Source organism: Antechinus flavipes, chromosome 1, assembly GCF_016432865.1.
Source record: "Antechinus flavipes isolate AdamAnt ecotype Samford, QLD, Australia chromosome 1, AdamAnt_v2, whole genome shotgun sequence".
NCBI classification, from domain to species: Eukaryota; Metazoa; Chordata; class Mammalia; order Dasyuromorphia; family Dasyuridae; genus Antechinus; species Antechinus flavipes.
This window is the reverse complement of record NC_067398.1, coordinates 360,864,263-360,891,914: the sequence shown is the minus strand read 5'-3', so window position 1 is coordinate 360,891,914 and position 27,652 is coordinate 360,864,263. Positions and strand designations below refer to the sequence as shown.

At 39.2% G+C, this 27,652-nt stretch overlaps 2 protein-coding genes across 2 annotated transcripts in view; both read right to left on the bottom strand.

The window, feature by feature from the left end:
• LOC127543518 (proteoglycan 4-like) overlaps positions 1–27,652 on the bottom strand; it is a 90,720-nt gene that overhangs the window by 26,619 nt on the left and 36,449 nt on the right. The window lies entirely within an intron of this gene.
• Positions 7,241–13,725, bottom strand: LOC127543516 (uncharacterized). Its single transcript, XM_051969647.1, has 3 exons — positions 13,602–13,725; positions 11,833–11,876; positions 7,241–9,766 (listed from the first exon to the last, which is right to left on the bottom strand). The coding sequence occupies exons 2-3, from the start codon at positions 11,861–11,863 to the stop codon at positions 8,313–8,315; spliced, it is 1,485 nt and encodes a 494-aa protein (XP_051825607.1). The 5' UTR covers positions 11,864–11,876; positions 13,602–13,725; the 3' UTR covers positions 7,241–8,312.

The window sequence follows — 27,652 nt, the reverse complement described above, 5'->3', positions numbered from 1 at the left end:
AAGTAAGGAAAATTCATTTTCCTGAGTTCAAATCTGGCCTCAGATACTTCTTGGTTGTGTGACCCTGGGCAAATCACTTATCCTTTTTGCCTCCATTTCCTTATCTGTCAAATGAGCTTGAGAAGGAAATGGCAAACTGTTCTAGTATTTTTGCCAAGAAAATTCCTGAAAGAGGATCACGAAGTGTTAGACATGAATGAAAAATGACTGAATAATCAACAAGAACAGCAGAAGAAAAGACTAGGGAAGTAAGATAAAGCCAGATTATCAGAAGTTTGGGGGGGGGAAGGGGGAGATGAAGTATGAGAAGAAATAAACAAGACCGACTCATGGATAAATTGCAAAGTTTGTCAACAGTTCATAGCCCCCTGCCTTAATGATATTTGTCATTCAACTAGATGCACTCTTAAGTTCTCCACAGAATTCTGCCAGATCAGTAAACAGTGCTATAGATCTCCCAAAGAAACCAGACATGGTAGAAACATCTGGGCTGTAGTGGGGCTTTTGGAGGAAGCTGTCCAAGAAAAAAAAATAATAATAGTTTACAGAGAAACTTCTCTCACCTCATGAAAAAGTGGGAGAGGAAAAGGGAAAAAGAAAAGAATAATAAGGGAAAGGTATAAGAGAGGGGAAGGGACTCAAAGGGAGTGGGAGGGATTCTAAGGAGGAAGAGCTTCGTGAGGCAAGTGGTGTCCATAAGTTTAGTACTTGGAAAGTGGGTAATGGGGGAAATAAAAAGAAAACCATAATCTGGGGATAATAAGATGGCAGAAAATACAGAATCAGTAATTTAAACCATAAATGTGAATGGGATGAATTCTCCTATAAAGCAGAGGCAAAGATCAGCAGACTGAATCAACAGCTGGAATCCTACAATATGTTGTTTACGGGAAACACATTTAAAGAAGGGTGATACATACAGAGTAAATATAAAAGGTTGGAACAGAATCTATTATGCTTCAGGTGAAGTGAAAAAAAGCAGGGGAAGTCATCCTTAGATCAAGCAAAAGCAAAAATTGGTCTAATTAAAAGAGATAAAGAAGGAAACCATATTTTGCTAAAGGGTAGCATAGACAATGAAGCAATGTCAATACTAAACATATATGCACCAAGTGGTATAGCATCTAACTTCTTAAAGGAGAAGTTAAGAGAGTTGCAAGAAGAAATAGAAAGCAAAACTATAATAGTGGGAGCTCTCAACCTTGCACTTTCAGAATTAGATAAATCAAACCATAAAATAAATAAGAAGTTAAAGAGGTAAATAGAATATTAGAAAAGTTAGGTATGATAAATCTTTGGAGAAAACTGAATAGAGACAGAAAAGAGTACACTTTCTTCTCAGCAGTTCATGGAACCTATACAAATATTGACCATATATTAGGACATAAAGACCTCAAAATTGACTGCAGAAAGGCAGAATTAGTAAATGCATTTTTTCAGATCATGATGCAATAAAAACTACATTCAACAAAAAGCTAGAGGTAAAGCAACCAAAAAGTAATTGGAAACTAAATAATCTCATCCTAAAAAATGAATGCGTGAAACAGCAAATCATAGACAAAATTAATAATTTCATCCAAGAGAATGACAATGAGACAACATGCCAAAATTTGTGGGATGCAGCCAAAGTGGTAATAAGGGGAAATTGTACATCTTTAGAGGCTTACTTAAATAAAATAGAGAAAGAGAAGATCAATGAATTGGGCTTGCAACTTAAAAAGCTGGAAAAAGAGTAAATTTTAAACCAACAATCAAATACTAAATTTGAAATTCGAAAATTAAAAGGAGAAACTGATAAAATTGAAAGTAAAAAATCTATTGAATCAATAAATAAAACTAAGAGTTGGTTTTATGGAAATACCAACAAAATATATAAATCTTTGGTAAATCTGATTAGAAAAAGGAAAGAGGAAAATCAAATTGTTAATCTTAAAAATGAAAAGGGAGAATTTTCCACCAAATGAAGAGATGGAATAATGAGGAGCAATAATTAGGAGTTACTTTGCCCAACTTTATGCCAACAAATTTGATAACCTATGTGAAATGGATAACTACCTTGAAAAATATAGGCTTCTCAGATCAACAAAGGAGGAAATAAATTGCTTATATAGTCCCATTTTAGAAAAAGAAATAGAAAAACCTATTAATTAATTCCCTAAGAAAAAATCCCCATGACCAGATGGATTTACATGTAAATGCTACCAAACATTTAACTCCAATGCTATTTAAACTATTTGGAAAATATAGGGGATGAAGGACTCCTACCTGTATGACACAGACATAGCACTGATACCTAAACCAGGTAGGTTGAAAACAGAGAAAGAAAATTAATAACCAATTTCCCTAATGAATATTAATGCTAAAATATTAAATAAAATATTAGCAAAAAGATTACAGAAAATCACCCCCAGGATAATATACCATGACCAAGTAGGATTTATACCAGGAGTGCAGGGCTGGTTCAATATTAGGAAAACTATTAGCATAATTGACTATATCAATCACTAAATTAACAAAAACTATATGATCATCTCAACAGATACAGAAAAAGCATTTGATAAAATCCAACATCCATTCCTATTAAAAATACTTGAGAATATAGGAATAAATGGTCTTTTCCTTAAAACAGTCAGGAACATATATGTAAAACCGCTAGTAAGCATATATGTAATGGGGATAAACTGGAATCATCCGAATAAGATCAGAAGTGAAACAAAGTTGCCCACTATCACCATTACTATTCAATACTGTATTAGAAATGTATTAGAGCCCCAGAGATTCTACTAAAAAGTTATTAGAAATAATCCACCCCTTTAGCAAAGTTGCAGGATACAAAATAAACCCACATAAATCATCAGCATTCTTATATATCACTAACAAAATCCAACAGTTAGAGACTCAAAGAGAAATTCCATTTGAAATAACTGCCAAGGTTGTGGGGGGACAGAGTCAAGATGGCGGAGAAGGCACACACAACTTTCTAAGCTCCTCTCATGCCTCATGACCAACATTAAATTCAGCCTCAAAAATAGTGCTTGACTCGTAAAACCCTTGAAGATTAGAAGCACAACAACTCACCAGCCGAAGATAATCTAGAAGATCTCCAGGAAAGGTTCGTCCTGAAGTCCCAGAAACAGACCAGCGCAGGCAGGGAGAGACTAGCATCCTGAGCAGACCAGGGGTGGGGGTAATCTCTGTGGCTAGAGAAGTTATAGAGATGACTCTGCTATAAGCTAATTACGCTGCCTTAAGTATAAAGCAGTAAACCGGGAGAGAAATTAAGGCCAAAAACAGAGGGTACTCTCTAAAAAACGTCAGAACCTAACAAGATCTGGCTATAAACACCCAAAACCAGAAGTGACTCAGGCAGACCTGTAACACAGCCCTGCAGCCATATCCTGCAGTACAGGCTTGCTCTAGGCAGTTACAAATCTACACACAGCCCGGGGCAGCCTCTAATCTGCACAGTGTGGGGCTCAGCCTGGGGCAATAGACCTTCCCGAGCACAGCTGTGCTTCCCGGGGCAGAGAGACTTCCAGTCCCTGCAGAGCTATTCACTGCTCAGCCCCTAATGCCCACATTCCCACCTCGGGCTTTGGCCTAGGGTAGTGATACATTCACTGCCCAGATTCTAGCCCTAGGGCAGTTATTAACCCGCACAGCACGGTTCTTTACAGGGCACTTCCTCAGCTCTGTAGTGCCTGCCTGAGTTACTTCCGGGGGGAACTCTTTCCCAGAGCACTCCCATCATTGCTGTTCTTTGTAGCAGGTTGGCAGCCTGTCCATACACCTATCACTGCTCTGCAGAGGAAGCTGGCAACCTCCTGGTCCAGAAGGCAGACCCTACAGTCTTTAACAAAATGAGTAAAAAAAAAAGCAAAAGGACAATCAATAGCTTCTATACAGAAAGAGAGCAGCTTTTCAATCCTGAGGAGACTAATAGCAGACCGTCTCCAGACAATTGTTGGTCCACAACACAAAAGGCTGTCTGAGAAGAGACTATTAAAAACCTTAAAAGAGAATTAGAAGAAAAATGGGGAAAGAAAAGAGAAGCTATGCAAGAGAGCAACAACTTCTTGAAGTGTGAATTAGAAAAGGTAAAAGACTCCGAAGAAGTGCAGGGAAACAGAATTTATGAATTGGAAAAGGTGAAGAATTCCCAAGAAAGTAGGATTTGTGAATTGAAAAAAAAAAAAAACTCACTAAAAAACAAAAAAAATAGTGAAATAAAAAAAATTCCATGCAGCAAAACAACTTATTTACAAACTATATTGGACATATAGAAAACGAAGTAAAAAAAGATAATGAAGAAAATAACTCACTAAAAATCAGAACCGAAGAAATAGAAATGACTGATTCATTGACAGCAAGAATCAGTCAAGCAAAACCAAAAAAATGAGATTAGAAAAAATGTCAAATATTTACTTGGAAAAACAACAGACCTGGAAAATAGATCTAGGAGAGATAACCTGAGGATCACTGGACTACCCAAAAAGTATGATGAAAAAAAGAGCCTAGATACTATTTTCTATCAAGGAGAACTGCCCAGAAGTAATTGAACCAGAAGGTAAAATAGGTGTTGAAAGAATTCATCAAACCCCTTCTGAAAAAGGCCCTAAAATAAAAACTCCAAGGAATATTGTGGCCAGATTTCAAAACTATCAGACTAAAGAAAAAATATTACAAGCAGTCAGGAAAAAAAAAAAAAAAACAATTCAAATGCCTTCGTGCCACAATAAGGGACTCAAGATCTGGCTGCCTCAACATTAAAGGATCGAAGGGCCTGGAATCTGATATTCCTAACAGCAAAAGAACTTGGAATGCAGCCAAAAATAAACTACACAGCTAAACTGAGCATTTTTTCCCATGAAGGAAGATTAACATTTAATGAAACAGAGGAATTGCATTTGTTTCTAAGGAAAAAGCTAGAGTTAAATGAAAATTTTGATCTCCAGAGGACTCAAGAGAAGCAGAAAAAGGTAAAAGTAACTCTTGAGAACTCTATTTTTGTTGTGGATATACAAAAAAAAAAAAACATATATAATATGATTTTACTGATATAACATAAAAAAGGGAAATAGGAATGGAAAGGGGATAGTTTCAGAAAAAGGAAAAAGGGGAGATAAAAAGAGGGAACTACTTCCCACGATGAGGCAAAGAAAAGCTATCATATCTAAGAGAACTTAGAGGGGAGGAACATTGTGTGAATCTTACTCTCATCAGATTTGGTTCAAAGAGAAAATAATTGGCATATTTATTTAACAGAGAATCTTCTCTCACCTCATTAAAAAGTGGGAGAGGAAAAGGGAAAAGAAAAAAAAAGTAATAAAGGAAAGGTACAAGAAAGGGGGAGGGATTCAACGGGAGGAGGGAGGAGGGAGGGATCCTAAAGAGGGAGAGCTGTGTGACACAAGTGGGGCCCATAAGTTTAATACTAGGGAAAGAGGTAAGGAGGATAAGAAAAAGAAAAGCACAATCTGGGCATATTATGATGGCAGGAAATACAGAATTAGTAATTTTGACCATAAATATGAATGGGATGAACTCGCCCATAAAGTGAAGGCAGATAGCAGACTGGATCAAAAGTCAGAACCCTACAACATGTTGTTTGTGGAAAACACATTTAAAACAGGGAGATACAAACAGAGTAAAGGTAAAAGGCTGGAGCAGAATCTATTATGCTTCAGGTGAAGTCAAAAAAGCAGGGGTAGCCATCCTTATCTCAGATCAAGCAAAAGCAAAAATTGAACTAATCAAAAGAAATAAGGAAGGAAACTATATCTTACTAAAGGGTACCATGAAAAATGAAGCAATATCAATATTAAACATATATGTACCAAGTGGTATAGCATCTAACTTCCTAAAGGAGAAGTTAAGAGAGTTGCAAGAAGAAACAGACAGCCAAACTGTAATATTGGGAGATCTCAACCCACAAAACAAATAAGAAAGAAATTCAAGAGGTAAATAGAATATTAGAAAAAATTAGATATGCTAGATCTTTGGAGAAAACTGAATGGTGTCAGAAAGGAGGATACTTTCTTCTCAGCACCACCTACACAAGGGTAGTAGGAACCTACTACCTACACAAACCCGCATAACCTACACCAACCTACACAAAAATTGACCCTATATTAGGACATAAAGACCTCAAAATTAAATGCAGAAAGGCAGAAATAGTAAATGCTTTCTTTTCAGAGCACAATGCAATAAAAATGACATTCCACAAAATATTGAAAGAACAATTATCCCCAATGATATAGCAACTATTTGCAAAAACAAGGAATGAAGGAGTCCTACCAAATTCCTTTTAGGACACAGACATGGTACTGATACCTACACCAGGTAGGTTGAAACCAGAGAAAGAAAATTATAGACCAATCTCCCTAATGACTATTGATGCTAAAATCTTAAATAAGATATTAGCCAAAAGACTACAGAAAATCATCCCCAGGATCATACACCATGAGCAAGTAGGATTTATACCAGGAATGCAGGGCTGCTTCAATATTAGGAAAACTATCAGTATAATTGGCCATATTCATAAACAATGAACAAAGACTAATGATCATCTCAAGAGATGCAGAAAACATATTTAATAAAATCCAACATCCATTCCTATGAAAACAATTGAGAATATAGGAATAAATGGACTTTTCCTTAAAATCATCATTGACATCTATTTAACACCACCAGTCAGCATCATATGAAACGGGGACAAATTGCAACTATTCCCAATAAGATCAGGTGTGATACAGGTTGCCCATTATCACTGTTACTATTCCATATTGTATTAGAAATGCTCGCTTTGGCAATAAGTGTTGAGAAAGAGATGAAAGGATTCAGAGTAGGCAATGAGGAAACCAAATTATCACCCTTTGCGGATGATATGATGGTATACTAGAGAACCCCAGAGATTCTACTAAAAAGTTGTGAGAAATAATCCACACCTATAGCAAAACTGCAGGTACAAAATAAACCCACATGAGTTATCAACATTCATATACATATACATATATATATATAACAAAATTCAAAAGTTAAGAGTTACAAAGAGAAATTCCATTTAAAGTAACTACTGATAGTATAAAATATTGAGGAATCTATCTGCCAAGGGAAAATCAGAAACTATATAAACCAAAATGCAAAACATTTTTCACACAAATTAAGTGTGATCTAACCAAGTGGAAAAATATTAAATGCTCCTGGATAGGGTGAGGAAATATAATGAAGATGACAATGCTACCTAAACTACTTTATTTGTTTAGTGCTATATCGATCAGACTCCCAAAAAATGATTTAAATGACCTAGAACAAAGAACAAAGCTTACATGAAAATTATTTCTTGCATTATTTGTGTTCAGGTTCTCTTTTTGGTCAACATTTTCAGGTAGTCCATTTCTTCAATTTTCTGGTCCTAATCTATTCTTCAGTTCTGTCTTTTAAGTTTGGTTTCACATGGTTCAATTTGTTTTCAATATTTACAATCTCTACTGTAATTTCTGCTTGTTCTTCACTTCTATGGTTTCCCATTGCCAATTCTCATTTTGCAAAGACTTGTTCATCTTGAGATTCCTTTCCTCCTTTGCAAGTGGGTTTTCTTTCTTTTTTTTTTTTAATGCTTTTAATTTTTCTTGGAAGGGTTTTTTTGGTTACTTTGTTCTCCATTTGGTTTGATTTTTAAATTCTTTTTTGAGTTCTCCATATTTTCTTTAGTTGTGCAGGCATTGCACATTAGTCTTGGTGGGAAAAAGCTTTTTTTTTTCACTTAAGTGTCCTCTTCTGAGGATGAAGTCTTGTCTTCCCTGTTCTGATCATCTATTTCAATGTTTCTTTGCAGGTGTGTGTGGAGAGAATGTTCCTAAAGCTTCCATGTCACTTTGCCCTCTGACCAGGAATGGGAAAGTAAGAGGTCCTCTCCCGTGGGAGTAGCAGCAGCCAGCAGGCTCCTGGATCCATTGTCTCTGCACCCAGCAGGAGCTGGATCCTGGCCAGGGCCACATCCTCAGCTTCTTAGGACCTGGCTGCCATCTTAGTCAGCCTAGCTTCATTCAGGCCTCCAGGACTCACACCTCAACTTGAAAAGTCTAGGAGATGGAAGTGTCTGTGGTGCCTGCTGAGGCTCCAGCCACTCCCAGCTTGGCCGAGGGTCCCCACTTGTTATTTCTGTGGATTGAAGTTTGCAAGTGGTGCCATAGGAGAGAGCTTCATCCCCAGCCTGATGACTTTGTCCCCAGCCCTTTGGGTTGTGTATAAGGGATCCCCTGTGATATTCTGACTCTTTGATGTGAATGTCGCTCAATGACAAATTTGTTTCAATTGTGGGGGAAGTTGGGAAAGCACGAAAACCTTCTTAAAAAGCGCCAAAATAGGCCTTGGTGTCTCCCACCATTTTCGTTGGACCTTTGGGAGGAATGCTCGGGGTCTGTTGTTGGAGAAGGGGTTGAGTTGAAGGTCAAGGGTGGCAGGAACTTGCCAGACCTCTTCCCGAGACAGTTGCCTGCTGGGGCAGCTTCTTCGGGTGGACCACCTTCTCCTTGGGTGAAGGGGGGTTCAGAGAGGATTCGGGGGGTGGTGTGGGACTGGGTGGGAAGAGCCGGGCATAAATTGGTGGTCTCCGCAGGGGCTCTCAGTTCTTGCATGCCACAGGTGGGGCTAGCTTCTTGCGGTGGAAGAGCTCTGGGGGGTGTCTTCGGCTCAGGGGACTCCTCTTGAAGAGCAATCATGACTTCTGTGGTGTAGGCAGGCTGGGCTTCTTCGGCTGAAGGATCTTTTCCCTTTGTCCAATCGAAGGAAAGTTCAGCGAGAACTCTGGGGGACATCTGCAACTCAGTGGCAAGTGCCGGGTATATTTGCTTGGTCCCCTTGCGAGGAGCTTTCATGGAGCAGACTGGGCTGGCTTGTTGAGGGCGAGGACTTGTTCCCTCTGTCCAGTGGAAAGGGGATTTGGAGAGAACTCTGCGGGATGCCTTGCAAGCAGTCGGATGATCCAGGGATGCTTTGGTTATCATCCTCTGAGAAGCATTGAACCTGTCAAGGGCATGGGCTAGGCTGGCCTCTTCGGATCGAGGACTTTCTGCTTGGGCCCAACTGCAGGAGGGTTTGGAAAGAACTCGGGGGGATGTTTGGCACTCCGTAGGAAGATCCAGGGACGCTTTGTGAATCTTCGCTCGGGGAGCACCGACCCCATCGATGGCATAGGCCGGACTGGCTTCTGGAGGACCTTCTCCTTGTGCCCAGTCTAAGGCAGGGTAGGAGAGAACTTCGGGTGATGGCTGACATTCAGTCAGAAGAGCTGGGGCCACTTTGGATGTTCTTTTCCAAGAAGTTCTGACTACTTTGATGGCCCAGAATGAGCCGACATCTTGGTCTGCAGCAGAAGAGTCTTCCTGAGGTGATTCCGAGGAGGGTTCGAGCCCAGTCTCAGAAGATGTCGGACATTCTGTGTCCAGCATCCTTTTCTGAGGAGCAGCAGCCGCTTGGCCAAGACAGGCCGGGGTGGTTTTCGAATGCCTCAGAGGGGAAACAGGACGGAATGGGTCCATCCTGATGAAAGGATCGGGAAAAGGCAAACTCCTCCCGGAGGTTGAGGCCACAGTGTCCTTTCCCTCTGTTTTTGGCCTAGAAGTAATGCTGCCCTCCATGTCCTCAAGGTCTAGCTCTTGCACATTCTGGTTATTTGATGAGGGTGCAATGCAGTGAGGGGGACCTCGGAATCGCAGGTTTTTTGTCTTCTTCAATAAGCTCTTTTGCTTCTCCTGGCCCAACTCTGTGAAGGAAAAAGGGACCCTATGAGCAAAGGGGAAGGAATCAGGAAAGAGATTGTGGGTGGGAAAGATAGCAGCAGGACAGGGATTATGATCTCCCAAGAGTGAGACCTAGCCTTTGGAGGACAACTGGACCCTTGTCAACATGCTCTCCTTCGTGGCATACTTGAAGGAAGCCCAAGAGACAATTCCCTTACTTCCAACCCCATTGCTAAGCCCTTATTTGAACAGAGTCACCTCCTTGGACTGGAAGCTCCTCCAAGCCAGGACCCACCTTCAGCCTTTCTTTATATAGACCCAGTGCTTCTTATGGGGCTTAGTGCAGAGTAGATAATATTGATTGACTCTGCTCTCCACTTATTCTTCCCTCCTTCTTTGGCTTTTCAACTCTGCACTCTGGTTTCTCACATTCTCATTCAGTCGAGTTTTACAAGTTGAAATGTAAAATTACTCTTGGAATTCTCAAAGTTCAAAAGGGAATGCATTTTGGATTCAATTTATTTAATATTTTGGCAATTTACATTAAAAAAATATTCTTATTTGGTTTTTGTCTTTTTTCAATATTGCTTTGTAAGTTCTTTCCTTGATTCCCACCCACAATTAAGAAGCGACGTTTAAAATTTTGCAAAACATTTCCATAAAAGTTGAGAAAAAACCATAGATCTCCCATCTTAATGAAAAATCAAGTCTTAAGAAAAATTAAGTGAAAAATAGAGAGATAAAGAGGGAAATAGAGAATGCTTCAATCTGTATTCAGATACAAACATTCCTTTTCTGTGAATGGATTTTTTTTTACCATAACTCTTTAGAGTAATTATGGATGATTGTGTTACTAAGAATAACAAAATCATTTGATGCTGCTCACTGAAGAACATTGCTATCATTTCATAGAAGGCACGTTTCACTGTGTTCATGGAGGACTTTGCAGGGTATTTTCCCGCTGTGAACATTCTGCTCATTATTTCCCAGTGAACAATGATATTCCATCAGAAACTTGTTTCAGACATTTTTTACATTTCCTATTGCTAATTTGATTTCCCCCCATTTATTCTCTCTTGTTTCACTCTGTCTCTCCTTAAAAGTGTTTTGCTACTGATCACTGACTCCTCCAAAATGAGCTGTTCTTTTATCCCCCCTGCCTTCCCATATTGCATTAACCTCCTATTTTCCTGCAGGCTAAGATAAGAGTACCCTATCCCTATTCAGTATGTAGGGTGTTTCCTAGTTGAAGCAATACTGATGAGAGTAGGGTTCACTCAACCTGCCTCTCAAAAAGCTTTTACTTGACTCTTTTTTGTATGCAAGTTAACTTGGGCTATTCCCCTTCTCCCTTTCCCTTTTCCCGGCACGTTCCCATCTCACTCCTTTTTTAAAGAAAAGGTATCATCCCTTCCTCTTCACCTCACACCTCTCTTTTTCTCTGGCGATATTGACTGCTTATAACTGCCAGAATCACAGCAACGTCCTAACGAGTTGCAAGTATCGTCCTCCTATGAAGCGATGGCAACAGATAAACTTCCAACAATCCCAAGAATATTGATCCTGATGCAGTCTCTATCTTGAACTTTCTTCTCCATGCACATGGAATGTCTGTCGGACATTTTGACTTGGATGCCCAATTGCACCGGAACCTCAATGTATCCAAAACAGAATCTGTTCTTTGTCCTGGAACCTGTGTCCTCTTCTGAAATTCCCTTTTCTGTCAGCCACGTTGGAAGGCTTAGTCATCCACCACTCTTCCCTTTGCTTAGCCCACATATCATCCATTGACTGAGGGATCTTTTCCTTCCTTCCTCAACATTTTCCCCAGAGGTTTGCTTTTCTTCATTCCCCTAGCTAACAAGCTTGTCACCCTGTCCCCCCGTTTCCTAAGCTCTTCTGAGAGCCTCATTGTTCCATTCTGATGATGCCTTCAGACGTTATTTTTCTACACTCTCTATCAGGCATATTCTAGTTGAAGTACTTTGGGACCTCCCTCTTGCAATTAATTTGTGGGGTATCTTTCTCATTTAATACAGTGACTGATAGAAGAAGAAGTATCACTACATGTTTGTTCATTGATTCTCACCTTGGGGAATTGCTCCATGTTTTTTCGCCATCTTGAAAGCTCTCCTGAGGGAAAAGAATGTCAACAAATAAATATTCAGCTTTGTTTCCAATAATTACCCCATCTTCCTAGCTAAAGGAGCAGCAAGCAGTCCAAGAAGGCTCTCATAACTCATCGGGCCCAGTCCAGCTGTTGCCTTTTCTTGTCCTCTATGTTTGAACAGTAGAGCCAGCCTCAACACAATTGATCAAAATGATCCATCCTACGGCCCCATCCCTTTTTCTTCCTTTCTCCATCCCTTCTTTTTGGTCTCCTAATCTTTAAAAGAAATCCAAAGGCAGCAAGTGAGAACCTCCATTGTATGACAATATCAAGTAGAAGTTGCAATCTTGTAGGCAAACTGTCTGTCAGTATAAAGAAGAATCTATCAAGTTCATTGGTTTGCCGTGGCCTATGGGGACCTTCTATCAGACTGCTCCAAGCATCCAATTTCTGAGAATCCTTACAATATTCTTTGATTTCACAACCTCCTATGCACCTGTCAGGCTTACAGTCCATTGGCTCTTCTCCCGGTTTCTTCTTTCCCTGAAGAGTTCTCTTCTATTGCTCTTCTCAGATCCACAAGCCCTAAGGGCTACAATGTGGATCAGATGGGCCAGAATTAGAGGCTTGAAAGTCCTAACCTACACTTGTACCCTGGATAAACCTTTCTTAACACTTTCACTGCCTTGAAGCACCACAGATCACTAAGAAGTCATGAAAGATCGTTGACCCAAGTACAGGGAGAAAGGGATTTTCTATGCTTACTTTGGATATCTACAAGGACAATGAACAACTTGGTCCATCCCCTCCAATAAAAAAAAAATGGGATAGATATCCATTTTGAGATTACAAAGAATTTGTTTTATGACTTTAAAATATGGTTTGGAGAAAGGTGGAAGAGGCTGCAGTAGCTTGTCAGAAAACGTGTGAGAACTTTGCTACTGCTGTCCCGCATCCTCTCTGGCTAAGGGAATCCACAAGTGTTTGAGGGTTAAGCTTGATCCCCCAAAGGATGGAATTGTTTGAAGGGTCTAAGCAATGAGGACTTGGAGGCAGTCTCGGGGTCATATCAGGGAAAGAGTATGAGAGGAAATACCTCTCTTCTGTCCTTTGCACTGTACTCTACAGCCTTTGCCAGTATACCGTCTCATTTGATCCTTAGATCAAGCCAGTGAGGAAATGGGAGGCAAAAAGGGGAAATGGTTTGCCTCAGAGCCTCTCAACTCTGAGCCTGAATTGGAAACTCAAGTCATCCTGACTCCCAGCTCTTTGTCTTTCTTCTACTCAAGAACAGAGGAGCCTCTTCAGGACAACCAAAAAATGCCATTTTCTTTGGAGGTGAGTCTCAGATTATTTGACTTCTCTCCTAAGAGGCTGCCAAAGAGCTTCTCGCTTACGATCTCAGTTGTATCGAGGACATTGAGGACAGAGGAACAAGCATCTTGTCCATTTCCTATTGCTGGCACAAGGAAGCTCTCTCACACTTTCCTAAACAGCAAAATGGTTCTGTATGATGTCATCACTACCTCACAATCTGTTACTAGGATCAAAGGCCAGGAGTCTCCACAACTCTGCTTTGTGTGAGAGAGAGGAGAGTGAGAGTGAAAGTGAGAGAGTGAGTGCCAGACAACAAGGTCTTCCCACAAAATTATACACCTCCTCCCCAAATGCAAATTTCCTCATTCTTCCTCCTACACATATTCAGCTTTCCCCATCCCCAGAATAGCCTGCATCATGGGGCCTCTTACCTGTAAGTGCTCCTCGCAGATGAGAAAAACACTCAGCCCCGTTAGGTGGTGAAATGAAGACACACAAAATACAAACGAACACGGACACACACAAAACACAAACACGGACACACACAAAACAAACACGAACACTCTCTCTCTCTCTCTCTCTCTCTCTCTCTCTCTCTCTCTCTCTCTCTCTCTCTCTCTTTCCTATCTTGCCCTCTCTATCTCCTAGCTGTCTCTGTCTCTGTCTCACACACTCACTCTCTCGTCTATCTCTATCTTTTTTCTCTGTCTGTGTCTCACACACTCACTCCCTCTCTCGTCTATCTCTATCTGTTTTCTCTACTCTATCTTCTCTCTATAGATCTATTTCTACCTTCTCTTTCTCTATAAATGTACTCTCTCTAATTTCTCGATTTTTTCTATATCTGATCCTATCTTCTCTATCACTATCACTATCACTATCACTAGATCTATCACTATCACTCTATCACTATCACTATCACTCTATCACTATCATTATCACTGTATCTATCACTATCACTATCACTAGATCTATCACTATCACTATCACTCTATCTATCACTATCACTATCACTCTATCTATCACTATCACTATCACTATCACTATCACTCTATCACTATCTCTCTCTAGATTCTCTATCACTATATTTTCTCTAGTTAACAAAATCTTCCCTATATCTATCGTTTCCCTATATCATCTATCTCTATTTTCTCTATATCTATGTCTTCTCTATATCTATCTCTATCTTTATTATTGCTATCTCTATATTCTCTATGACTATCTTTTCTATCTCTATGACTATCTTTTCTATCTCTATTTCTATCTTCTCTATATCTGTCTCTTTATCTATCTCTCACTTTCTATAGCTATCTCTATCTTCTATGTATCTATCTCTACTCTTTGTCTATGTCTGTATTCTCTATATAACTTTTCTATGTCTATATCTTTCTATCTACTACCCCTTTCCCTTCCCCCCTCCCTATCCTTTCCCCCCTTTTTCCCCCCTTCCCCCCTACCCCCCAAACCCCCCATCCTATCCCTTCCCCCCCCCCGCTCCTACCACCTCTCTCCTCCTCTCCTCCTCTACTCCTCTCCTCTTCTCCTACTCCTCCCACCTCTCTCGCTCTCTCGCTTTCCCTGACTCAGGCTCTGGCGCTCTCTCGCTCTCGCTCTCGCTCTCCCTCTCACTCTCCTCTCTCTCCCGCACAGAGCACCGTTGTTGAGATTCCTGGCCTTTTATCCTAGTAAGAGATTGTGAGGTAGTGATGACATCAAACGGAAGCTTTTTTCTGTTATATCCATTGCCGACAGAATGCTCCCTTTACATTGATGCTTGGTTACACTGTTTACTGAACCAAAGCCACTCTGCCTGAATTGGCTTTTCCACAGATTCTCATTTAATCATTTCGTCACCTTCCCCCTAGAGTGGATCTTTACCAAAGATGAAAAATATTTCCCAACACTAAACATTTAAAATTCTTGTCTTTGTCTGACTGTCCATTAATAAAGAAAAATATATATTTGCATCCCCCGTTCATGGGTAAAAGAATCGGATACGCTTCTTTGTAAAACTTTTTGATTCGGCTTTCTTGTCTTTTCTCTTTCTGGTTCAAGTTCAGGATAGATCATTTGTCTTGCATTACTGATAAGGCAACAAAATTGACATCTTCCTCCTTCTCTTCATCTTTATCTTCCCTAACACTCTTTTCCTCCTTTTGCATCTTTTTGGCAAACTTCTTTTGATTTTTTATTGAAGTTTTTTATTTCCCAAACATTGGCAAGGAAAATTTTTTCAACATGGACCCTCGAAAAACCATGTGTTTCAATGCCTCCCAATTTTCCCCCACTTCCTCACCTGCATGGCATGCAATCCCTTATATGCTAAACGTGCTTAAACACATGTTCATTCCAATATAGGCATACACATTTAGACAACGATCTTGATGCAAAAGACAAATGAAACCTAAAACCTTTTTTAAAATGGCCTAGAAAATAAAATACAAGCAAATCCTAACCAAAAGTGTGAAAATGCTATGTTGTGATCCACACTTAGTTCCTACAGTCCCCTCTCTGGATGCAGATGGCTCTCATCCTCACAGATCATTGGCTCAGGCCCGTATCATCTCTTTGTCGAAAAAGGCCACGTCCATCAGAATTGATCACCGTACAATCTTCTTGTGGCCTTGTACAATCATCTCCTGGTTCTGCTCATTTCACTCCGCATCAGTTCATGTAAGTCTTTCCAGGTGTCTCTGACATCACCCTGCTTACTGTCAAACTTCCTTTGAACTCTCACACCCTAGGTAGAGAGTCTAGTCTGCCTCTCTTGAAATCATCTTGTGAATCCAACTCAGCCAATTTGTCAAGGCACTGGTAGATTTAGTGTGAAAGGGTTCAATTCAGCCTCTACAATTCCCCTAGCAGTGCTACAAATCAGCTTGAAAATAAGATGGAAAGGCGCTTGATCAATGGGCCATGTTCTCAATCAGCTCCCCAAAACCCTGTACCCTCTAGGTATTCATTTGACACTGAAGCATACAGTGTCTTGTTCTACATCTTCCCTTGTTATCCTTGATATTGGATACTAAAAATGTCCTGGTGTTCCAATAATATCACAGGTTCCTTGGGAGCCTCAGTTTCTTCACCTCTAGAATGGGAATGGATAACAATACTTATATTGAGGAAGCGTTCTGAGAAAAGCATTCTGTAAACTGGAAAGTTATATGAAAATGTAAAGGATTGCTCTATTTGCTAGAGAGTTGCAAGAAGAAATAGACAGCCAAACTGTAATAGTGGGAGATCTCAACCCACAAAACAAATCAGAAAGAAATTCAAGAGGTAAATAGAATATTAGAAAAAATTAGGTAGGCTAAATCTTTGGAGAAAACTGAATGGGGTCAGAAAGGAGGATACTTTCTTCTCAGCACCACCTACACAAGGGTAGTAGGAACCTACTACCTACACAAACCTGCACAACCTACACCAACCTACACAAAAATTGACCCTATATTAGGACATAAAGACCTCAGAATTCAATGCAGAAAGGCAGAAATAGTAGATGCTTTCTTTTCAGATCACGATGCAATAAAAACGACATTCCACAAATTATTGAAAGAACAGTTATCCCCAATGATATAGCAACTATTTGCAAAAACAAGGAATGAAGGAGTCCTACCAAATTCCTTTTAGGACACAGACATGGTACTGATACCTACACCAGGTAGGTTGAAAACAGAGAAAGAAAATTATAGACCAATCTCCCTAATGACTATTGATGCTAAAATCTTAAAGAAGATATTAGCCAAAAGACTACAGAAAATCATCCCCAGGATCATACACCATGATCAAGTAGGATTTATACCAGGAATGCAGGGCTGCTTCAATATTAGGAAAACTATCAGTATAATTGGCCCTATTCATAACCAATGAACAAAGACCAATGATCATCTCAAGAGATGAAGAAAAACCATTTGATAAAATCCAACATCCATTCCTATGAAAACACTTGAGAGTATAGGAATAAATGGACTTTTTCTTCAAATCATCATTGGCATCTATTTAACACCAGCAGTCAGCACCATATGTAATGGGGACAAACTGCAACCATTCCCAATAAGATCAGGTGTGAGACAAGGTTGCCCATTATCACTGTTACTATTCAATATTCTATTAGAAATACTCGCTTTGACAATAAGAGTTGAGAAAGAGATGAAAGGAATCAGAGTAGGCAATGAGGAAACCAAATGATCACCCTTTGCTGATGATATGATGGTATACTTAGAGAACCCCAGAGAGTCTTCTAAAAAGTTGTTAGAAATAATCCACAACTTTAGCAAAATTGCAGGATACAAAATAAACCCTCATAAGTTATTAGCATTCATATACAGATATATATATATATATATATATATATATATATATATATATATAACAAAATACAACAGTTAAAAGTTACAAAGAGAAATTCCATTTAAAGTAACTACTGATAGTATAACATATTGAGGAATCTATCTGCCAAGGGAAAATCAGAAACTTTATGAACCAAACTACCAAACACTTTTCACACAAATTAAGTCTGATCTAACCAAGTGGAAAATTATTAAATGCTCTTGGATAGGATGAGCTAATATAATGAAGATGACAATGCTACCTAAACTACTATATTTGTTTGGTGCTATATCGATCAGACTCCCAAATAAACGATTTGAATGACCTAGAACAAAGAACAAAGTTCATATGGAAAAACAAAAGGTCAAGAATTTCAAGGGAATTAATGGAAAAAACAAATCAAATGAAAGTGGCCTAGCTGTACCAGATGTAAAATTATATTAGAAAGCAGTGGTTACCAAAATCATTTTGTATTGGCTAAGAAATAGACTAGTTGGTCAATGGATTAGATTCGGTTCAAAGGACAAAACTTCCAATAACTTTCATAATCTAATGTTTGACAAACCGAAAGACCCCAGTATTTGGTAGAAGAACTCACTGGGAAAACGAAGAAGAAGAAATTGTAACCCTTTCTAGCCGTATGAAAAGATGCTCCAAGTCACTATTAATCAGAGAAATGCCAATTAAGACAACTCTGAGATACCACGACACACCTGTCCGATTGGCTAGAATGACAGGGAAAGACGCCTTACCATTTCTGGTAGCCCGAGTCTGTGTTAGCATTAAAGTTACCCAGAATTATAAGCTTGTCTTTTTTTGGAGCATTAAAGATAAGGGTCTTTGAGTCTTTGTGAATATTTTTCTTTGACCTCATCATGGTGGGAGCATAGACACTGATGGTAGAGGCAAAGTGTTTTCTGTAAGCTCCACAGCACAGACAATTTTATTGTCACAAGCCTGTCATACATTTCTTTTGGAAGGCATGTGAGCTTATTAACTAAATTAGTTTTGATTGTAAAACCTACAGCAACTTCATGGCTCTCCCCTTTATTGTGGCCACTCGAGAAAAATGTGTATCCAACTCTGACTTCAGTAAGGCAGCCTTTATTTGCCAACCTTGTTTCACTTAGCGATGCCATTTGGATGCAATACTTGTTGAGTTCTCTTGCAACAAGAGCTATTAGCCTTTCAGGTCTACTAGATTTTGTGCTGTCTATAAGTGTGCACACATTCCGTGTACTGATGGTGAGTGGAATTAGCTTTGCTGAAGTTTTTTTTCGTACTTTTTTTTTTTTTTTTTAGTATTTTGACCACAGGACAGGATTCTTGCCTGCCTTAGTAATCAGGCAAGGATTGGGTAAGTAGACAAATTTTAGGGCACCTTTTCTAGCCTCTTCCTTACACCTGGAGGTGAGCAATGTGATCCTTAAAAGGCTAAGAGGTTGCCAAATCCCACTGCTGGTTTCAGCTTGGGCCCCCTGTGTATAGGGTTGTGACTACAGTTCCGAGGGTGTCTGCACCTGCTACTTTATCACTTGCCCATCACAACAGGGCTTTAAAGGTAAAAATGATAAAATGGTATGGTTATGTCTTTTGATTTGTATATAAATTGGATTGAAACAAGGCAGAGTTGCATGAAATTGTCATCCTCATTCTCTTTTCCAGAACCACCACTGTCCAAGCAGGATGGAGTCAACATGACTGGTGATGACTTAAAATGCCGAGGCTGACCTTGGTCTCTTTGATATCTAATCAAGCACTAAGTGCTCCCCAGCACCTGCTTCACTCACCCTTTTTAGATGCTAAGCCCTTTGAAGGCAAGAAATTGTCTAGTCACTATATCCCTAGCACTTAGCACAGACCTGATACATTTGTTGCTGTCCAGTTGGGTCTGACTCTTCATGATACTATTGACTATAGTATGCCAGGTCCTTTATCCTCTATTTCTGGAAATGGGTACTAGTACCTCTGAGGGACTAGTGAGGTTCACTCACCTTCATGGCTCTTGAATAAATTGTTCTTCTCTGCCCATTCCATCAAGGGATGTCTTCACATGCTTGGAGTAGAAAATCCTCTAAATCACCTGTTACCCTCAACCTGCTTTAGCCCATCTTCCAAAATGGTTTAGAGGGGTGTGGCTGCTGTGCCTGATGGCAGAGCTTTTTGGAGCCATAGATGAGAATTAGGTAGATCAAATGGACCCCAAAGGTAGAAAGCAGTCCTATAAAGGGCACAACAACCATCACGTCAGAGGTGGAGAAGATGTGGTGGCGATTCAAGGGTTTCGTGTGGCAGCCATGCAGATGGGGAAGAAGGGAAACGGGGAGGGGAAAGCAGGGCAAGCAAGCTAGAGAGACTCCTAGTTGGCATTAGTGGACGAAGTAGCTAAAGGGGAGTTGGAGGGATGGCAAAGGAGAACTTTTCAGAACGTCTGGGAACCCCAGGGGGACTGCGGTACTTTCAGGAGCAGAGAGAGGCGGATCGAGGAAAAGTTAAGTAGCGACAGGTGGTTTCCGCCTAAAGTTCTGTTGTGGCTTGTCCCGAAAGTTACATTGGCATTTTGGAGAGGTACGATTTCCTTTCTCTTTTCTCCCCCTACGCGCTTTCTTTACTCGGGAGATGGGGGTTGGAGGATGCTGGGGGAGAGCCGCCTGCAAGAATGTCCTGGCGCTGGAACCTCTCGAACTCCACATCTAAAGATGCTGCCAGGCCAGGGGAATATGCCAGGGAAGGGGACGGGACCGGTGAGAGATGTAACTGGGAACTGAAGTTGGATGAAGCTTTGTATACTATATTATATATTCTTGTTATCTCCGAGAGGAGAGGAGCTGGGAGAGGTAGGTATCCTGGGGAAGATGAGTGGGTGCTGAGGTTGACGGGCAGGGGAGGACTATATGTGGCTGACACTGGATATGCTTTTCGTAAATTCTGGTGAAATTTAAGGATCTACAAGGTGCCTGGCGTAGAAGATTAGAAGGACAGGGGGAGCCAAGATGGCGGAGCAGGCACATATGACTTTCTAAGCTCCTCTCATTCTCCTCATAACCAACTATTTAATGCAGCCTCAAAAATAACTCTTCATTACTTAAATTCAGGAAGATTAGAAGCATTACAACTTACCAGCAGATCCGGAAGATCACCAGGAAAGGTTTATCCTGAGGGGCCAGGAACAGACTAGCACAGGCAGCAAGAGGCTAGGGTTCTCAGCAGACCAGGGGTGGGGGTGATCTCTGTGGCTAGAGAAGTTATAGAGACAACTCTGCTATAGGCTAACTGCTCTGCCTTGACTACAAAGCAGTAAACTGGCAGAGGAATTAAAGTCTAAAACAGAGGGTCCTCTTAAAAAACGCCAGAACCTAATGAGATCTGGCTGTAACCCCTCAAACCCGGAAGTGATTCAGGCAGACATTACCGCAGCCCTGGGGCCACATATAACAGTTCAGGGCTTTTGCGGGGACAGTTACTAATCTGCAGGACAGAGGGGCACAGCCTGGGCAGCCTCTGATCGGCAGAATGGGGGGCTTGGCCTGGGGCAATAGAACCTCCCCAGCTGACTGTGCTTCCCAGGCAGACACTTCTGGTCCCTGCAAATCCATTCACTGCTCAATTGCTAACACCCACAGCCCCAGGGCAGGATTTGGCTTGGGAAGTGAAACTCTCACTGCTCAGCATCTAGCCCCAGGGCAGTCGTTATCTCACACAGCAGTGGTTCTTTGAAGGGCATTTTCCCAGCCTGGCCCTGCAGGCCTGAGTTACTTTCAGGTGGGGAACTCTTTCCCAGAGCACTCCAATTCGTAGCTGCTTTTTGTAGCCTGTTGGCAGGACAGCTACTGGGCCATATACCTTTCACTGCTCTGCAGAGGAAGCTGGTAACCTCCTGGCTCTGAAGGCAGACCTTACAGGCTTTAACAAAATGAGTAAAAAAAAAAAAAAAAATCAAAAGAACGATTGATAGTTTCTACACAGAAAGAGAACAGCTTTTCAACCCTGAAGAGACTAATAGCAGACAGTCTCCAGACGATTGTTGGTTTCCAATACAAAAGGCTCTCCTAGAAGAGACTATTAAAAACCTTAAAAGAGAGCTAGAAGAGAAATGAGGAAAGACACATAACTCACTAAAAGAAAAATTTGATAAAGTGGAAAAAGAAGACAACTTCCTGAAATGTGAATTGGAAAAGATAAAAATCTCCCAAGAAGTGCAGGGAAACAGAGTTTGTGAATTGGAAAAAGAAAATAACTCACTAAAAAAAAAAAAAAATAGTGAAATGGAAAAAAATTCCATAGAGCAAAACAGCTCAATTGGACATATACAAAAAAAGACGTTTAAAAAGCTAATGAAGAAAATAACTCACTAAAAATCAGAACTGAACAAATAGAAATGACTGATTCATTGAGACATCAAGAATCAGTCAAGCAAAACCAAAAAAATGAAAGATTGGAAAAAAATGTCAAATATTTACTTGGAAAAACAACAGACCTGGAAAATAGATCTAGGGGAGATAACCTGAGGATCATCGGACTACCAGAAAATTATTATGAAACAAAGAGCCTAGATAATATTTTATAGGAAATCATCAAAGAGAACAGCCCAGAAGTAATGGAATTGGAAGGGAAAATAGGCGTTGAAAGAATTCATCGAACACCTTCTGAAAAAGACCCTAAAATAAAGACTCTGAGGAATATTGTGGCCAAGCCTCAGAATTTTCAGATTAAAGAAAAAATTTTACAAGCAGCCAGGAAAAAACAGGAAAATACCGAGATGCCACAATAAGGGTCACGCAAGATCTGGCTGCCTCAACATTAAAGGATCGAAGGGCCTGGAATCTGATATTCCGAAAGGCAAAAGAACTTGGAATGCAGCCAAGAATAAACTACCCAGCTAAGCTGAGTATTTTTTTTCCATGGAAGGAGATGGACATTTAATGAAATAAAGGAATTCCATCTGTTTCTAAGGGAAAAACCAGACTTAAACAAAAAATTTGATCTCCAACAGCAGGAATCAAGAGAAGTAGAAAAAGGTAAAAGGAACTCTTGAGAACTATATTTCTGTTGTGGATATACATAAAAACCATATGTATAATTTGATTTTACCAATATAACATAAAAAAGGGAAGTAGAAATGAAAAGGGGATAGTGTCAGAAAAAGGGAAGAGGGGAGATAAAAAGAGGGAAACTACATGGGACAGTGAGGCAAAGGAAACCTATCATATATGAGAGAACTTAGAGAGGGGGAGGAACATTGTGTGAATCCTACTCTCATCAGAGTTGGCTCAAAGAGGAAACAATTGATATTTTGATTTACAGAGATTCTTCTCTCACTTCATTAAAAAGTGGGAGAGGAAAAGGGAGAAGGAAAAAGAGTAATAAGGAAAGGGTACAAGAAAGGGGAAGGGATTCAAAGGGAGGAGAGAGGGATACTAAAGAGGGAGAGCTGCATGACATTAGTGGGACCAATAAGTTTAATACTAGGGAAGAAGGGAAGGAGGGCAAGAAAAAGAAAAGTATAATCTGGGGATATTAGGATGGCAGGAAATACAGAATTGGTTATTTTAACCGTAAATGTGAATGGGATGAACTCTCCCATAAAGAGAAGGCGGATGGCAGACTGGATCAAAAGTCAGAACCCTACAATCTGTTGTTTACAGGAAACACATTTAAAACAGAGAGATACATACAGAGTAAAGATAAAAGGCTGGAGTAGAATCTATTATGCTTCAGGTGAAGTCAAAAAAGCAGGGGTAGCCATCCTTATCTCAGATCAAGCAAAAGCAAAGATTGATCTAATTAAAAGAGATAAGGAAGGAAACTATATCTTGCTTAAGGGTACTATAGACAATGAAGCAATATCAGTATTAAACATATATGCACCAAGTGGTATAACATCTAACTTCCTTAAAGAGAAATTAAGAGAGTTGCGAGAAGAAATAGACAGCAAAACTATAATAGTGCGAGATCTCAACCTTGCACTCTCAGATTTTGATAAATCAAATCACAAAACAAATAAGAAAGAAATTAAAGAGGTAAATAGAATATTAGAAAAATTAGGTATGATAGATCTTTGGAGGAAACTGAATGGTGACAGAAAGGAGTATACTTTCTTCTCAGCAGTTCATGGAACCTACACAAAAATTGACCATATATTAGGGCATAAAGACCTCAAAATTAAATGCAGGAAGGCAGAAATAGTAAATGCTTTCTTTTCAGATCACAATGCGATAAAAACTACATTCAACAAAAAGTTGGGTGTAAATAGACCAAAAAGTAATTGGAAACTAAATAATCTCATCTGAAAGAATGATTGGGTGAAACAGCAAATTATAGACACAATTAATAATTTCACTCAAGATAATGACAACGATGAGAAATATCAAAATTTATGGGATGCAGCCAAAGCAGTAAGGGGAAATTTCATATCCTTAGAGGCTTACTTGAATAAAATAGAAAAAGAGAAGATCCGTAAATTGGGCCTGCAACTTAAAAAGTTAGAAAAAGACCAAATTAAAAACCCCCAATCAATTACTAAACTTGAAATTCTAAAATTAAAAGGAGAAATTAATAATATAGAAAGTAAAAATACTATTGAACTAATAAATAAAACTAAGAGTTGGTTTTATGAAAAAAACAATAAAATCGATAAATTTTTGGTAAATCTGATTAGAAAAAGGAGAGAGGGAAATCAAATTAGTAGTCTTAAAAATGAAAAAGGAGAACTTTCCACTGATGAAGAGGAAATTAAAGAAATAATAAGGGGTTACTTTGCCCCACTTTATGCCAATAAATTTGATGACCTAAGCAAAATGGATGACAACCTCCAGAAATATAGGCTTCCCAGATTATCAGAGGAGGAAGTAAATTGCTTAAATAGTCCCATTTCAGAAAAAGAAATAGAACAAGCTATTAATCAACTCCCTAAAAAAAAATCCCCGGGACCAGATGGATTTACATGTGAATTCTACCAAAACAGTCAAAGAACAATTAGCCCCAAAGCTTTATAAACTATTTGAAAAAATAGGGAAAGAAAATTATAGACCAATCTCCCTAATGAATATTGATGCTAAAATCTTAAATAAGATATTAGCAAAAAGAGTACAGAAAATCATCCCCAGGATAATACACCACAATCAAGTAGGATTTATACCATAGAGCAAAACAACTCAATTGGACATATACAAAAAGAAGTTTAAAAAGCTAATGAAGAAAATAACTCACTAAAAATCAGAACTGAACAAATAGAAATGACTGATTCACTGAGACATCAAGAATCAGTCAAGCAAAACCAAAAAAATGAAAGATTGGAAAAAAATTCAAATATTTACTTGGAAAAACAACAGACCTGGAAAATAGATCTAGGGGAGATAATTAATAATCAAATTAACAAAAACCATATGATCATCTCAATAGATGCAGAAAAAGCATTTGATAAAATCCAACATCCATTCCTATTAAAAACTCTTGAGAGTATAGGAATAAATGGACATTTCCTTAAAATAATCAGTAGCATCTATTTAAAACCAACAGTAAGCATCATATGTAACAGGGACAAACTACAACCATTCCCAATAAGATCAGGAGTGAAATAAGGTTGCCACCTATCACCATTACTATTTAATATTGTATTAGAAATGCTAGCTTTGGCAATAAGAGTTGAGAAAGAGATTAAAGGAATAAGAATAGGCAATGAGGAAACCAAATTATCACTCTTTGCTGATGATATGATGATATACTTAGAAAAGCCCAGAGACTCTACTAAAAAGTTATTAGAAACAATCCACACCTTCAGAAAAGTTGCAGGGTATAAATTAAACCCACATAAGTCATCAGCATTCTTATATATCACTAACAAAACCCAACAATTAGAGTTACAAAAAGAAATTTCATTTAAAGTAACTACTGATTTATAAAATATTTAGGAATCTATCTGCCAAGGGAAAATCAGAAACTTTATGAGCAAAACTACAAAACACTTTCCACACAAATTAAGTCTGATCTAACCAACTGGAAAAATATTAAATGCTCTTTGATTGGGCGAGCAAATATATTAAAGATGACAATACTACCTAAATTAATCTATTTATTTAGCGCTATACCAATCAGACTCCCAAAAAACTACTTTGATGAACTAGGAAAAATAACAAAGTTCATATGGAAAAACAAAAGGTCAAGAATTTCAAAGGAATTAATGAAAAAAAAAATCAAATGAAGGTGGCCTGGCTGTACCAAATCTAAAATTATATTATAAAGCAGCAGTTACTAAAACCACCTGGTATTGGCTAAGAAATAGACTAGTTGATCAATGGAATAGGTTAGGTTCAAAGGACAAAACAGCCAATAACTTTAATAATATAGTGTTTGACAAACCCAAAGACCCCAGTTTCTGGGATAAGAATGCACTATTTGACAAAAATTGCTGGGAAAATTGGAAATCAGTATGGCAGAAACTAGGCATTGACCCACACTTAACACCGTACACCAAGATAAGGTCAAAATGGGTTCATGACCTAGGCATAAAGAATGAGATGATACATAAATTGGAAGAGCATAGGATAGTTTACCTCTCAGACCTGTGGAAGAGGGAGGAATTTATGACCAAAGAAGAACTAGAGATCACTATTGACCACAACATAGAAAATTTTGATTATATCAAATTGAAAAGTTTTTGTACAAACAAAACAAATGCAGACAAGATTAGAAGGGAAACAATAAACTTGGAAAACATTTTTTACATCAAAGGTTCTGATAAAGGCCTCATTTCCAAAATATATAGAGAATTGACTCTAATCTATAAGAAATCAAACCATTCTCCAATTGATAAATGGTCAAAGGATATGAACAGACAATTCTCAGATGAAGAAATTGAAACTATTTATAGGCATATGAAAATATGCTCCAAATCATTATTAATCAGAGAAATGCAAATTAAGACAATTCTGAGATACCACTACACACCTGGCAGATTGGCTAGAGTGTGGAATGTTGGAGGGGATGTGGGAAAACAGGGACACTGATACATTGTTGGTGGAATTGTGAATGCATCCAGCCATTCTGGAGAGCAATTTGGAACTGTGCTCCAAAAGTTATCAAACTGTGCCTACCCTTTGATCCAGCAGTGTCATGACTGGGCTTATATCCCCAAGAGATATTAAAGAAGGGAAAGGGACCTGTAAGTGCCAAAATGTTTGTGGCAGCCCTGTTTGTAGTGGCTAGAAGCTGGAAAATGAATGGATGTCCATCAATTGGAGAATGGTTGAGTAAATTGTGGCATATGAACAGTATGGAATATTATTGTTCTGTAAGGAATGACCAGTAGGATGAATACAGAGAGGACTGGCGAGACTTACATGAACTGATGCTGAGTGAAATGAGCAGAGCCAGGAGATCATTATATACCTCAACAATGATATTGTTTGAGGATGTATTCTGATGGAAGTGGATCTCTTTGATAAAGAGAGCTAATTTCAGTTGCTCAAAGATGGGCAGAAGCAGCTACACCCAAAGAAAGAACACTGGGAGATGAATATAAACTGCTTGCATTTTTGTTTTTCTTCCCGGATTATTTATATCTTCTGAATTCAATTCTTCCTTTGCAACAAGAAAACTGTTCGGTTCTGCACACGTATATTGTATCCAGGATATACTGTAATCTATTCAACATGTAAAGGATTGCTTGCCATCTGGGGGAGGGGGTGGAGGGAGGGAGGGGAAAAATCGGAACAGAACTGAATGCAAGGGATAATGTTGTAAAAAAAATTACCCTGGCGTGAGTTCTATCAATAAAAAGTTATTTGAAAAAAAAAAAAAAAAACAGGGTATATCTTTTCAATGGTTTTTGATGTAACCTGTCATTTGCCAGTACGCTTCCCTCGTGTCTGTGTGTGTGTGTGTGTGTGTGTGTGTGTGTGTGTGTGTGTGTGTCTTTTGAAAGAAAACCTAGTTGGGTCACTGTGCCCTTTGTTGTTCTGGTTATTTGTTTGATTTTATCAGATGAATGGTCAGGGAATCCCCAGGAGAGAATCAAGCGCATTTCCCTTTTCCTTTGTAACCTTGTGAAACTTGGAGGCGTTTGTGGAAACAGTCTGGGGAGTAAAGTGGGTTGCAGCTTCTTTCTCAAGGCTTCTACTTCTGATCATTTGGGGTTCTGGTGTTTGAGTCTGTC